The 15,096-nt window shown below is 39.1% G+C and overlaps 7 protein-coding genes across 7 annotated transcripts; 3 read left to right on the top strand and 4 right to left on the bottom strand. All coding sequences in view use genetic code 12, as the record gives it.

Moving 5' to 3' along the window:
- Positions 1-22: 22 nt before the first annotated feature.
- Positions 23-1,216, bottom strand: CANMA_001637 (uncharacterized protein; the record flags this gene model as incomplete). Its single annotated transcript, XM_051813624.1, has 1 exon — positions 23-1,216. One exon carries the CDS (start codon positions 1,214-1,216, stop codon positions 23-25), a length of 1,194 nt encoding a protein of 397 aa, XP_051672743.1.
- A 130-nt stretch (positions 1,217-1,346) lies between these two features.
- On the top strand, positions 1,347-2,797 carry ECM4 (omega-class glutathione transferase; the record flags this gene model as incomplete). Its single annotated transcript, XM_051813626.1, has 2 exons — positions 1,347-1,379; positions 1,805-2,797. 2 exons carry the CDS (start codon positions 1,347-1,349, stop codon positions 2,795-2,797), a joined length of 1,026 nt encoding a protein of 341 aa, XP_051672744.1.
- A 338-nt stretch (positions 2,798-3,135) lies between these two features.
- CANMA_001639 (uncharacterized protein) lies at positions 3,136-4,824 on the bottom strand (the record flags this gene model as incomplete). The annotated part of the gene is made up of 1 exon (XM_051813627.1): positions 3,136-4,824. The coding sequence occupies one exon, from the start codon at positions 4,822-4,824 to the stop codon at positions 3,136-3,138; it is 1,689 nt and encodes a 562-aa protein (XP_051672745.1).
- A 437-nt stretch (positions 4,825-5,261) lies between these two features.
- Positions 5,262-6,818, top strand: CANMA_001640 (uncharacterized protein; the record flags this gene model as incomplete). The annotated part of the gene is made up of 1 exon (XM_051813628.1): positions 5,262-6,818. The coding sequence occupies one exon, from the start codon at positions 5,262-5,264 to the stop codon at positions 6,816-6,818; it is 1,557 nt and encodes a 518-aa protein (XP_051672746.1).
- A 618-nt stretch (positions 6,819-7,436) lies between these two features.
- Positions 7,437-10,793, top strand: SLN1 (Sln1p; the record flags this gene model as incomplete). The annotated part of the gene is made up of 1 exon (XM_051813629.1): positions 7,437-10,793. One exon carries the CDS (start codon positions 7,437-7,439, stop codon positions 10,791-10,793), a length of 3,357 nt encoding a protein of 1,118 aa, XP_051672747.1.
- Positions 10,794-10,845: 52 nt separating this feature from the next.
- CANMA_001642 (uncharacterized protein) lies at positions 10,846-12,510 on the bottom strand (the record flags this gene model as incomplete). Its single annotated transcript, XM_051813630.1, has 1 exon — positions 10,846-12,510. One exon carries the CDS (start codon positions 12,508-12,510, stop codon positions 10,846-10,848), a length of 1,665 nt encoding a protein of 554 aa, XP_051672748.1.
- A 463-nt stretch (positions 12,511-12,973) lies between these two features.
- On the bottom strand, positions 12,974-14,710 carry CANMA_001643 (uncharacterized protein; the record flags this gene model as incomplete). Its single annotated transcript, XM_051813631.1, has 1 exon — positions 12,974-14,710. One exon carries the CDS (start codon positions 14,708-14,710, stop codon positions 12,974-12,976), a length of 1,737 nt encoding a protein of 578 aa, XP_051672749.1.
- Between the last annotated feature and the right edge of the window lie 386 nt (positions 14,711-15,096).

Consider the following 15,096-nt stretch of genomic DNA (forward strand, 5'->3'; position numbering starts at 1 on the left):
TTTTTTTTCTACGTTCATTGTATCATGTACCCGTTGTTGTGGTTGCTGTGGGCGTAATTTTCTGCTTCTTTGCTTGTGGTGGACCTAAAAGTACTCTAAATTTAGTCTGGTGTAGATCAGCGCTTGATAATAATTCATCACCATCACCACCACCACTGCCGCCACCAGTCCTGCCACTCGAGCCTTTTTGAGATCGCCATTCTGTTGGTTGTGTTTGTGACGCACATTCATAACAATGGTCTATAAATGCCTTGGCATTAGGGAACATGCGTTGACAAGATCGACACCACCCTGGTTCATCAACACTCTTAATCAATGAGCTTGTAGCATTTACACCACTAGCTCCTCCTCCTTCTCCATTTCCACTGACGCCGTTTCCCTCACCAATGGGTAATCGCTTATCTCTTACAAAATGTACCAATTTCAAATGTCGTTTTAAAACATCTAATCGATTAAAAGCGCCGCCATTTTTATGACAGGTTGGATCATTTTTCCAATAAGGGCAATGGTATTGTGGCGCCATGTGTGATTTGAAGTGTCGGGTTAGATCGGATTGACGTGCAAATGTCCATTTACAGGATTCAAACGTGCATTTGAATGGTTTTTGTCGGTCTTTGGGTAATAAAAATGAGCTCGGTTGGGCTTTGGTCAAGCGAGGATACATCTGCTGCTGCTGCTGCTGTTGTTGCTGATGAAGAGATTCTTCTCCTTCCAGCGACTGTCGGGAATTATCAACCTTGGAGTCTTGTGTCCTCAGTTCGGTATCATTAGCATTGGTAGTGTTGCCACTCCACTCAATTGGTTCGGATTTTGCCTCTGTGGATGCTGACTCAAAATCTCCCGATTCTAAACGTGATACGGCACTAGCAGCAATATTTGTCGTCGTTACAGCGTTTACACCTGTAGGTGAATTACTATTGGGTTGTTGCTCTCTATATGCTGGCTCGTACGGTAAAAACGTGGTGAATGGTTGATAGTCACTACGATAGACGGTTTGAAGACTGGCAAGTGGGGGTAGTTTGCGTAATGCCTTTGACGTATTTGTAGAGGTGGTGGCTTCGGTGGCGGAACTATTGTTCTTGCTGCTTGGAGAAGATGTTGCCTGTGTTTCTTCAGGCTTTGATTGTGCCTGCGACAGCTCCTCTGCTTGCAGTGTTTCTTGTTTAAGTTGTGGGTTTATCTTCTCATCAATAGAATCTTCTTTAATCGATGTCATATTCTGTAATCGTTTCTTGTTTTAAGACTTTTTGTTGTTTTGGAAAAAGTTTCGTGAATTATGAGCCGCTTTTGTTGAGGATTGATGATAGAAAGAAAAAACCAAAATATACAAAATAACAATTGAGTTAATGCACACGACTCATTTTATTCAATGTCGTGTTGTATTTATTTATGACATTGTTGATACGTCATAGCAATCTACTTTAAATTTGTAAGGGAAACAACACAACGAGTAGTAATGGGATAGAGTAGATACTATTTGAATTGAATGGATTTCTATAAGCAGCTCCTTGCCACATTTAGCTGCCAGTACAAGTATATGTCATACTAAAACTTTAGTCATTATCCACTTTTCTCCCCATTTGTAATTAGTTACTAAAGTAAAACAGCAGATCCTGTATATAACGGCCATACTTTTGTTGTTGTATCCCCCCAGGGTCAAATAGTCATTTAAATATTCAAAAATTTCACCGCTCCTTCTTCATCTACACCTTTGGGCAGTATCAATTAATTAGCTATAATGTCTGGAGCATGTCTTTTTTATCTACTGAACCCTTCACATAGCTCATACTAACCCTTTCTCTAGAATATTGAAATTTTAAAGTTTGCCGACGAAGATGGTAACTACAAGAGAAAACCATCGGTTTTTCGTGATTGGATTAGTAGCAAGCCTGGTGCTAGATTCCCTCCTGAAGCAGGTAGATACCACTTGTATGTTTCATTTGCTTGTCCATGGGCCCATCGTACATTAATCACTAGGAGGTTGAAAGGTTTGGTTTCAATTATAGGATTGTCAGTGGTTCACTGGCACATGGATGATAAAGGATGGAGATTCCCAACCAAGGAAGAATTGGATTCATTAAAGCAAAAGGATGATGTGTCATTAGGCACACCTGACCATTTATATGGCTTTAGTCGATTGAGAGAATTGTACTTTAAAGCTGATCCCAATTATCAAGGTAGATTCACTGTTCCTGTATTGTGGGACAAAAAGGAGCAAACAATTGTCAATAACGAATCAGCCGAGATTATCAGAATGTTGAATTCCGAATTTAATTCAATTTTGCCTACAGAATATGCTGACTTGAATTTGGTTCCCAAAGAGTTGGAATCGCAAATTGATGAATTAAACAGCTGGGTCTATGATAACATCAACAATGGAGTTTATAAAACAGGATTTGCATCCAAGCAAGAGGTTTATGATAAAGAGTGTCGTAACGTGTTTGCCCATTTGGATAAAGTTGAGTCATTATTGCAACAGAATAAGCAACAAGACCGCAAAAATGAATTTTTATTAGGCAATAGTTTAACTGAGGCTGATATTAGGTTATTCACTACAATTATCCGTTTTGACCCAGTTTATGTTCAACATTTCAAATGCAATATTGGAATGATTAGAACTCATTATCCAAATATTCATAATTGGCTTAGATTGTTGTATTGGAAAATCCCTGGGTTCCAAGAGACGACAAATTTTGAACATATCAAGTACCATTATACTAAATCTCATGTCAAGATTAATCCTTATGGTATTACTCCTTTGGGACCAGTACCAAATATTTTGCCAATTGATCAGTAATGAGGAGCGGGCCTTTTTTTTTAGTGGTTATTTATTCCTTTATTTAAGTGAAATATTTATGATCTATTCCTTTCTCTGGTGCACTTGTATAACAACCAGGTGTATTGGCTTATCTTTTGACACTTCTCATATTCAACACCACAAAATACACAAGTGTCAGGGGGTAGAGAGCTACTTATTTTCAGACACAATGCGTTTCAAGTGTAATCTTCTTCGTTTGACCTTTGTATCACACGTTCATATACGCCATCTTATGAGTCACCCTGCTTTGTGGACAGTCCTTGTACTGATTGATATTGCAAAGGATGTAGCCAAAACATTAATCTTATTAGTACTTGCTAAAGTTCACCATTCATGAACTTAAACTCCTTATCGGTGGTGCTTCTGTTCAAATGCAACACACGCTTACACAAGTAAACAACGAAAATGAAAACACCCATCCAAAACGCATAAAACAAATACACAAGATTGGCATGTTCAAAGTTCAACGCCAACTCATAGATCCAGGTCACTAATATGGGCGAGACTAAATTCATCAACGACACGAGTAATGTGATTGCTCCGTAAACTTGGCCAGAACTAGAGTTGGGGAAAAACTTGATAATCGTTGAATCAAATACAGGGCCAATTAATGCGTCGAATGAAAAACACCCTGCAGCGATGTAAAAACCGCGACTCTGAGTTGTGTAAAATGCAAGAAATACAAGTATGGCAACGCCAAAAGATAATAACATGAGGATGTACTCCACCATGTCAAACAGCCGATTCAACGATCTTAAGGAGAATGTTCTTTTCAACAAGGTTTTCTCAAAAAACGGTAAAATTAACACAAGCGAGATGGCTCGCGATACTGAAATTGTTGATAGGAGGTAGGATATGTTGTCTGAATCCCAATGGAATGCATATTGCCCGTATTCGATAACCACCTGGTTTAAGGAAAATATCAATGTTTGATACGTGGCATAAATTAGCACCAACGATATGACAACTAAACGCAACTCTTGCAAGCGGTGCTTTTTGTTCACCTTTGCCACTTCGCTAGGATATGTTAGGATTTTCATTGGTTGTATAATGTCAATGCTCTTGAAAATTTGATACAAGACAAGTCTGTTGAGGTTTTTGTCAAGGTCGCTTGACTCGGAAGCAGCCTCAGAAGCCGAATTTCCTTCCTCCTCTAGCTCGTGCTCAACCAATTGCTCCTCTGATGCTTCTCTTGCTAATTCGTTCCTTGACTCAGGAAATAACGTGATAACATAAACCAGCAACAAAAGCATAACTGCTAGCTCAAACTTCAACACGGTGAAGTCAGCCTCACTGACTGCTTCGGCTGACTTTCCGCCAGCCCAATCGCTAATCAACGTACCTATCAACGGACCAAACAGTTGCCCAATAAATGTCGCTGACGAAGCCAAGCCAAATTGAAAAATTCTACTTTCGGGCAAAGTAAAATCTGACACATACAGTTCGGTCAATGCTCCAATAATGTTGACTCCTCCAAACAAACACGAGACATAATTGGCCAAAAGTAGCTTACCAAACTGCAAACCCACGTAGTTTCTGAAAAGGTGGTACTGGAGCATGCGCGAAATGGTGATTGTGATTATGACCATCACAAAATATAGCTTCCTTCCATACACGTTCGATAATTCTCCAAACTTGGCGATTGGGATCAACGCTGTTGCCGTAGTTCCAACCAAGAAGTATTGGTTGAAACGAGCAACAATGTAGGGAACTGACGCCTCGTCACTTTTTGACGATTCCAATGCCTTGGCGTAGATTAATGACTGGCGGGTGCCCTCTGCACTAGATGAGCTAAGAGTGAGCAACCCTATCAAAAAGATTACAGCAAAAACACTAGGCCGTCTGTAGAACGGTTGTGTGGCATTTTGCTTGATCTGTTTTTTGATGTATACGATATCGTTATCTTCGTGGTCTGAGTTATCGCTGTGCAAGTCATTCACGCTGCCTTGTTGAGTATGCTCATCATCTAATAGCCTCTCCTCCTCCCCGTGGTGGTCGTGTGGCATTGCTTTGATCGTATGTATGCCTCTTTTAGGAATTGGAAGTATTCGCAAAGATGCTGCTGCTTTCTTATTTATTTTTTCATATTGCTACCAGAAGCAATGCGCAGCGCAAATCTGTTTAAGTTAGTGAGACGGCATAGATTGTTAGGGGTTCAGTTGGGACAGCAAACTGCCACCTGGTTGAACGACGCAGCTATAGAAGAAGCGAGTTAATCCTAACTAATGGTGTCTGTGTTCTAAATAAGTTTAAGGTTACAACTAAATGCATAATCAAAATCACCTCCGATGACTAATCGATATCTAATGGAGGTGTAATTCCGAAATTAGTCAAGCGCAGCAAAAAGTTTATGTATAAAACCTCATCGGCATCCAACTTACCAAAACTTAACTCCACAATACACTATAAACACACGCTGTCAACCAATTTCAGAGACTGTTAAATGACCTTCACGGAAGAGATTGAATTGAATGCTGCGCATGTTCATTCGAGGAATATAAACTCCAATAAATTTGACGATCGGGACCACCCAGCCACTCCTATCGGTGAATTACCAAACAGCTTTGACACACCAAGACAAGACCAATCAGTTCAGTCATCGATTGAATTCCAACGGACATCTGATTCGCCGTTGTCTTCTTCTTCTTCAGCATCCTCAAGTCCAGATGATGACACATTTGCCAGATTCAAAAATGTGCAACCGTACGCCGTTCTAGTTGGTTCATTTCTTGGGCTTGTTGTTAACTTAGGGTTGATCAACTCCATTGGTGCTGTGCAATCTTATGTTTCAGTAAATCAGTTTAAAGGGTATTCTGCCAGCACAGTTTCTTGGATCTTTTCAATTTATTTGGCATTGGCTTACGCCGGGGCATTAATCTCGGGTCCATTATTTGACTCAAATGGAACGTTATGGCTATTAATATATCTGACATCGTTTATATTTGCTGGACTAATGGGGGCAGCCAGTAGTGTTGAAGTTTGGCACTTTATTTTGAGTTTTATAAGTTTAGGTGTCGGCAATGGCTTTGGCATGGCTCCGTTAGTGTCTGTTATAGGCCATTGGTTTAGCCCCAAGATTAAAAATCTGGACAATTCAAATATTGCCTTAGACGATGATGATAAGATAGAGAAGTTTGAAGGCATGAATAGCAAGCTAGGTGTTGGATTCAGCACCGGGCTTGCAACAGCAGGAGGAAGTATTGGCGGGCTAGTATTTCCATTAATGTTGAGAAAGTTGTATTCACTGGTGGGATTTGTATGGGCTCTTAGAATATTAGCATTCACATGTTTGGGTTGCATGATTTGCTCAATTGTCTTAGTGAGGGAGAGGTTTAGGAAAGAAAAGAGACTGAATAAACTTTCTTTCCAATGGAACGAGGTGCCTGGTAAATTTATTGAGTTTTGCAAAGTGAGAGATACAATTTTTTTGTTTATTATCTGTGGTGGGTTTTTTACCGAGCTTAGTCTCGTGTTACTAGTCACATATTTTGCCAGTTACGCCATAGCTCATGGAATGAGCGAATCCGACTCTTTGGTTTTGATTACAATATGGAATGGTATCGGGACTTTAGGAAGATTCTTGCCTGGTCTAGCTAGTGATTACTTTGGAAGGTTCAACATAAATGTGATTATGTTGGTGGGCTATTGTTTGACGATATTGGTGTTGCTACTTCCATTTGGAAATAATCACAAGGTGCTTTACGCGTTTAGCGTTTTGGGAGGATTATTCTCGGGATCAATACTTAGTCTTTTGCCAGTGTGTTTGTCACAAATTTCCAAGGCTAATGAATTGGGCAAGAAGTACGGAATATTGAACTTTTATCTTTCGTTGGCCAACCTTTTCGGTATCCCAATCGCCGCAGCAATAATTAAACACGGCAAAGTGCACGACTATGATAACTTTATTATCTTTGTTGGCTGTTTATCAGTGGCTGGATTATTTTTTTGGCTCCTTGCACGAGCTCAGATCGTGGGGATGAAATTGAATGTCAAAGTGTAGTTCTGCAGGCTAATTGAAGCATACAAAAATGGTAAAGAATCTATGTAGGATAAATATGCTACTACTACGTTCTGTCTTGACTCTTTCCAGGAATAGAATGTATTCTTCCTCATATATTTATAGAACATTAATAAGCTGCAAATTTACCTTCTTAGTAAAAATAGCATTAGTTCTTGGTATTAAAACCTTAAACCTTGAAACACTTTGCATATACTCGCTTTTATACTTACCTTGTAGTTTTTTTTTAAATAATAATTTTCAATACTACAAAGAAGAGCCTTGGCGGTGTTCTGTTGAATCCATTTTCTCTTTGTTCATCGTCATCATCTGTAAAAGGCTTTATAACCATTTTACGAGAAACAAACAATAGGAAACTGCCAAAAAAAAAAGAAAAGAAACGATCTATTCACTAGAGAGGTGTACACATCTCTATAACACTACACATTCAAGAAACAATATCCTATTTGCAACTACAAATACAACTACCCAAACGACTATCTTACAAGTTACATGTTTATAACAAAGAAAGAGAAATACCAACACATATATAGAGTAGTCACCACGCAGAGTTGAGTTACTTGATCATTGCACCATCACAAACACACACACAAAGACAGTATGAGAAGGCTTAAGATAGGGATAAGACCGCAGCTTATAGTCCTAGTCTGCTTTGCTTCGTTGTTCTCGCTCTTAATCCTAGGGATCGTCACTGGTTTATACTTTAGCACGAATTTAACTCAACTGAGATCAGAACGGTTGTATGTCATATCACAATTAAAATCCACTCAAGTGGAACAAGCCTTGGCATTTATTGCTTACCAAGTGGGGACCCTATCTTCTGTGGATGCTATCACTACACCCTTGTCACAGTATAGGGCAGGGAACAATTCGAATGCCGTGTTTTCCAGTGCTCAAAATACGTTGGACCAATATATGTCATCAACTGAAACTTTTGCTGCAGCTAGATTATACAATTTGGATTTGCAAGTTCTGGCAAGTTCGTACAATAATGCAACAATAGTATCTCAGGCAACAGCTGGCAGCTTGTTCCCCTTGCTACAGAATAGCTCGATCCCACCTGCTTTACTAGATTCAAATGGGTCAGAATTTTACTTCACAGGACCGTTGGCCAATGATTCATCCGATATATTCAGCCCATATTTTATCGGAGTGACGTTGCCGGTCTACTCAAACTCATCAATCATAATTGATAAACCATACATTGCTGGTTACTTATCGATTATTGCCAGTGCGCAAACAATTCGAGATGCGTTAAATTCAACAAGTGAGGATTACAATGTTATTGCTGTTAAACCACTTTATGGCAATTTAACTGACATCGTGGACACTTTTAACTCCACTGAACGTGCTAAAGCGGCTGTTGGATTCCAAACAGTGTTTCCTGTGGCAAACTCACTATTGAGACCAGGGGAGATGTACAACATTAATTCGTCAACCTCGGTGCGAACAGCTATACGTTCTCCTTCGGGAACTTCCACTAATGTCAAATCCTATTCTGGTGAGAGTGTTGCCATTGGGTTCAGACAAATCATGCAAAACAATCTTTTATGGTCAATCATTGTGATACAAGAGAAGTCAGTGTTTAATGCTCCTGTAAATAAATTGAAAAAGATCATAATTGGTGTGATGTTTGCTATTGCTGTATTTATGTGCTTAATCACGTTTCCGTTGGCGGTGTGGTTTATCCGGCCCATTACTCAATTGCAAGACTCGGCAGAATACATATCAAAATACCGAAAAGAGAGAATACTAAGCGAAAAGATTGCTCATGATTCAAGGAATAATAGTGTAACGTCAACGACAACTTCATCTACCTCAGGCTATTCCACTGGTATGCAACTACCAGCACGCATTAAGACATCAAAGAAGTTCTTCAAGGATGAACTAACTGAGTTGTCGGAAGCATTCAACATCATGACCGAGGAACTAGACAAGCAGTATACTCTCTTGGAAGAGCGAGTCAAGCTTCGAACGCGAGAATTGGAGGCGTCTAAAATCCAAGCTGAAGCGGCAAACGAGGCCAAAACGGTGTTCATTGCAAATATATCACACGAATTACGAACTCCTCTTAATGGTATACTAGGCATGACATCAATTGCTATGGAAGAGGAGGACGAGGAAAAACTCCATGAATCTTTGAAATTGATCTACAGATCTGGTGAGTTATTACTCCATATCTTGACAGAATTGTTAACATATTCAAAAAACACATTAAACCGGTCAAAGTTGGAAAAATCCAAGTTTCAAATCCTTGAAATTGTTTATCAAATCAATTCAATTTTTAATAAACTAGCTGTTGACCAGCGAGTGAACTTTAAAATTGTTGTCAAACCTTGTCTATTTAGAAAGATGATACTTTATGGAGATTCAAATAGGATCATTCAAATCATAATGAACCTTGTGTCTAATGCACTCAAATTCACTCCGGTTGATGGGTCAGTTGATGTCATTTTTAGATTGCTTGGAAAATATGATTATGACAAGTCAGCAGCTTGCGATTTCAAGAAAGTGTGCTTAGTACATGACAGCAAAAGACCATTCCCTTTTAATTACAATACCGATACTACTTTAGTACAAGTTAAGGATTCCACATCATCACCAGGGAAACAAGCTGATCCAAAAAAGAGGAATAGCGGTGACTTTGATGACACACTGAGTATCGTTACTCTTTCAACAATTCAATACGAAAATGCGTTATTTGAACAACAATTTTCGGATAGTCGGCGGTCGCCATCACCAAGGTCATCACTTGATAAATTGGAAGAAGAAGGGTCTGATGCCAAGTCCGAGTACATGATGCCTCAAGCCAAAGATTTCAAGACGTACCACACATTAAACAAAAAGGAAAAGATTGAAGGACACAAGTCATACAAGATTAAAAATATACACCATCCAAAACAATGGGTTATACAAATTGAGGTTCGTGACACTGGTTCAGGTATCGAGCCAGCATTACAAGAGAAGGTGTTTGAACCATTTGTTCAAGGTGATCAAACTTTGAGTCGAAGCTATGGTGGCACTGGATTGGGTTTAAGTATATGCCGACAGTTGGCCTCGATGATGAAAGGGACGCTTACTGTGAAATCAGCAGTAGGAGAAGGATCGACATTCACTTTAACCATTCCGTTGCCACAGACAGGAGAGATCATGATTCCGCCTGAAGATCTTGAAGCTCTCTGTGATGATGAGTTCAATCCGAATTCGAAGATGAACAGAAGGGTTGTTTTTGAAGATGATATAGTGGATACTAGCTCAGATGAGAGTAAAGAAGATACAAACGAAAACTCGTCATCGTTAACCCATCGTCGCAAACCATCACAAAAGGGATTAAAATTAAAACCTTCAAGTATTGCTTTTGCTAGGGGCTCAACCGGTACAGCACAAAAGTCGGATAACCATGGAAGTGGCACAAATACTGGTACTCATAGTACAACCCCCACGTCAACAGAGTCATTAGTATCGACACCACTAACATCGCAGAACCACTTATCCAATATCAAGATTCTTGTTGCTGAAGACAATCAAGTGAATCAAGAAGTCATCAAACGGATGTTGAAACTCGAAGGATTTACGAATTTGGTAATGGCTGCAAATGGCGCTGAAGCAGTGGAAATGATACAACAGTCAATGGATCAATCAGAAGAAGAGCTAGTACCACAGCAATTTGACTTGGTATTTATGGATATTCAAATGCCGATAATGGACGGTATCACAGCCGTTGGTATAATACGACAAAAATTACACTTCACTAATCCGATAATAGCCCTCACTGCATTTGCTGATGAAAGTAACATAAAAGAGTGTCTAAGTTGCGGAATGAATGGATTCTTATCCAAACCGATCAAACGAAACAATCTACGCAATGTGATTACAAAGAATACAAACATTTTGTTGCACGAGTCGGTAATTACGCCAATGTCTGGCCATTCACAAAAGAGTTCTTATTTTCTGTAAAGCAATAGCAAAATGGCTTTCTTGTTCAACTGAATAGAAGAACAATCAACACTCATTCAGTCCGAATTGAAGTGTACATAGTTTGTAATTTAGGATATTTTTCATCGTCATCTGCACCATCCATTAACTGAATATTCAGTAATCGTGAATTACCCGTCAAGTTGATTTTCAATAAATGAGGATAACGGGCTAAGGTGAATGGGAAATTATATTTGTTTAAGTAATGGAAAGCATTAAAGGATAAATCAATCTGTTGTAAAGGCAATGATTGGAATGGTTTCGAATTGAAGCATCGCAAGTTGCTTAATTTGTTATTTGATAGGTTTAGGATGCGAAGTCGTGAAAGTGGTACATCATAGAGTTGCAGTGAATTGAATTGTGTAGTGTTGCCCTGGGGTGTTAGTAGCAACTCCAAACTTTCCAAATCTTCATTTGTTATATTACAACCCTGTAGATTCAATTCTTCAACTTTGCAAAATATGAAGCGGGCAATATCATCAAGGTTAAACCGATGGATTGATGATAGTATCGATCTGTTGTATGATAGATTTAATGAATCAATTTCTTCAAAACTGTCAAAATGGAAGTCCAAAGGATAATTGTAGGATAGATCCAAACTGGTCAATCTTTGAGGTCCTCCTTGTGTAGTATCAAAACTGTATATTTTCTTGTCTTGCAAACTGAGCAGCTTCAACGACGCTGGCAATTGAATATTACTAAATTTAAACTTGACTGTCTTGTGGATTTCAAATTTCATGACTAAACTCTCCAATAAGGGGAAAGGGTTTTGTAAGTTGATGTTTTCCAAATTGCCAAATCCATTATTGCTCAAATCTAACTTGCGCAAACTTGGTAGTCCCATTGGAGCAAAATGGTTCAAAAATTGTCGACTGAAGTCATGCAAATGACATCGAGTTACAACCAAATTTCTAATTTGATGGCACTGATACTGTAAAAACCTTCCCACATGAGCTAAACTGTCAACTGGCCCCTTGATGATAAATGTACTTATATTATCACCGCGACAATCGAGGTAGAAAGCCAACGGCACCATGCTGGTGTTATTGAGGATAATTTTGGTTAAGCAAGGTACATCATTGATTAGGTGAAAGGGATTGTTAGTAGGGAAATAGTTTCTAATTTCAATTTCTTCAATATTGGTTAGATTAATGTGGATTGGCGAGTCAATGAAATTTTCGTATTCCACAACAACACTAGTACGATTCTCTACCAAATTAAAAATATCTCTCAAGCAAGGCCATACGATGTCATTAAATCGGGGAACCAGGTTCCCCAAGTCATGTTCATAATTGAGATAGATCTTTAACCTTTTGCACGTTAATAATTTCAACACCTTTAGTTCATTGATATCAAACTGTTCAATAAAGATTTGGATAATATAGTTTTCCAATCTATGGTGAGTCACTAACCAATGTAGGAATAGATCGGCTGTAGTGAAGCTGTAATATATATGCCAGTGATAAGGTCCGCAAGTTGTTTCGTAATCGTAAGTTGATGTGATCAAACTTTCATAGTTGCGTCGTTTACCAACCGATAAATGAACTAACACTCGTTTGTTGAGGATACGTTGAGCTATATTGTGGGTTGCCTTGCTGAATAGGAAGTTGTAAATATCACTTAGGGTTAAGCAAGGTTGATCAAGAATGTTGTAGATGATCTCATCGGGGAATCCGGTGAGCAATGATATGTCAAACATAATCTTGGTAATGTATAACTGTGGCTGTTGGTGTATCTGTAGTTGCAGCGTCAATGTCAAGCATTCATTAGCATGGCAATATATCTGGTGAATAGCAATAACAGTTTCTTTATAGCAGGAAATAATCAACAGTAGAGCAATGTTAAAAATGTGAACTGAGTGACTTATTTGATTTGTTTAGTCTTCTTCTTATCAGTAAAAAGTCACAAAAACAGCAAAAATCTTTTTATCAATTGCGACTTTTTATTTCACAACAAAATTTATACTTTGCTGTTTACATGGGTAAGCGTGTCTTGCATTTGAACAGAAACACCACCGATCAACATCTTAAAAATATTGGCGGTGAATAGTGTTACTGCTTTAAAGAACAGCTATTGAGGTTATAATGTATATTACGATCGTTAACAATGATCTTTCTCTCTCTGTATAAATCTAAGAAATTAATTGAATCAAAAAAGCCAATCTAAACTCCATTGACCAAATCTCCAGCAAAGTTTACTGATGTGGACCTTCTAACGACTCTTTCCTCCTCAGTGCTGCTCGTCAACCCGGATACCCATTTACCGATAAACACTACCAAAATAAACACAACCATGAAACCTCCATAAAGCAAGAAAATGAAGTTATCCCATTCTTGCCTCAACGACCATTTGTAAACACCCATTATCACAAGTGGACCAATAACTGTGAGGATATTCAGAAGCAATGCCTGCGCAGAATAAAATCCACCTACTTTGCTTGTAGGGAAATACTTTAGGGCTGCAGCAAGCAACACAGGGACTGTCCATGACGCAGACGACCATAGTGACAACGACGCGAAAACATCCGCTTTTGATTTAGCCAAACACAAAAGTCCAAACACACCGAGGTCAACCACCAATGCCATCACGGTCAAAATCATGTCAATCATGTCAAATTGCGATTTCAAAACTTTAAATTTGAACCACCCTTTAAGCACTGTGGTTTGGAAAAAGGGAAGCAATACAACAAGGCTAAAAACTCTTGCAATTGAAAACAATGAAAGGAGATAGGAAATGTCTGTTGCTTCGAAATCGAATTTGTAAACCACCCAGTTAATGAAAACTTGGCTGAACCCAAGCATCAAGACCTGGTCAAGAACAATAACCAACGTTAAAGAGATCACCATAAATCTCATTGTGCCCTTGCGATGAAACAATGCTTTCAAGGGAGCGAGATATTCATTTCCAAGTCTGTGAATTAACCCAGGAGTGTCTCTGTTTGAAGCTTCCAACTGCGACGCTGCTGAGCTTCTCGTTGTAACTGAATTGGCTCTTGATCTTGCCAAGGCCTTCGGAGTGCGGGTTTCGCTAAAGATAAACACAACGAATAAGCAAAGGGCAATCTCAATCACCAACTCGAGCTTCAAAATGAAAAACTCGCTATTCAACACTTTCGTACTTCGTGTTATACCCTGAATGTGGATCTGTTTGCCAGGGTTGGCATCATAGGACACCTTTGCCCACGAACTCAACTGTGTGCCTAACAATGGACCTAAAAACTGTCCACCATTTGTGAATGCAGACACCCGCGCTAACGCATTAGCTCGTTCTGATGGTTTCTGGTTCAAATCAATGACACATGTATTAACAATAGTTCCTATAATCATGTAGCCTCCCCCCACAGCCGACAAAACTGACGAAAGAAGTAGCCATTTGAATTTGAAAGTTTGGTAATGGTACAAGTAAAACAGTAGGCAATTTGAAGCGGTGAAAGAAATGACACCAGCTGCCAAGAACGGTTTCCGCCCATACAAGTCAGACAAACCAAATTTTGAAATTGCAAAGAAGGACAAAAGTGTGGTTCCAAACAAAGCATACTGGTCATATGTTGATACAATAAGTTGAGTATCCACCGGGGAGCAGAGTCCTTTCGAATCAAGAGAGGAATTACATGCCAACTTCAAGAGCACAATTCTTCTTGTACCTTCTGCCATCGACATTGCTAGAGTGACACTGACTAAGACAAAGCACAACTGAAACATTGATGGCCTCATAAACCAGCACGTCTGCTTGTGAAGCTCCGCGTGTTCCCGTATCCATGCAAGCTCTTCGTCCTCGTCCTCATCCTCTTCACCTGATTGAATAGCATCTTCGGTATCATTGATTGCTGTTGTGTAATGTTCAACAGCCTCTTCGTCCAATAACGGATTTAACTCGCTTACGGCTGTGGTTGTCTCCATGTATGTTATGATTAGTTATTCTTTAATAGAGCGTACTAGCGAGTGATCTCTGTTATTCAGATTTGAGGGGCAAAGCCGCTGCTCGCAATATATGATCTTTATATCTTATTGCTCTTTCGTACGGCTCCAAGCTGCGGGAAAAATTAAATAGATAAACAAAACAAAAATAGACGAAAAGGGAAGTATTTCCGCGTCCTGGTATTACTGTGGCACCTAAAACAGTGTGGATTCATATATTCAAGTTGATTGTTTTGTAATTCGGTGGTATCTTATATCATACTTTGACTTTCCTTTCAGTTGCAGAGAAATGGGATTTGGACACTATTACTTGTAAATGTAAGTGTAAGAGAAGGAATAATTTTGGTTCACAATTATGCAAAATTTTT

This window comes from Candida margitis (assembly GCF_024628925.1).
Source record: "Candida margitis strain CBS 14175 chromosome Unknown scaffold29, whole genome shotgun sequence".
Taxonomy (NCBI): domain Eukaryota; kingdom Fungi; phylum Ascomycota; class Pichiomycetes; order Serinales; family Debaryomycetaceae; genus Lodderomyces; species Lodderomyces margitis.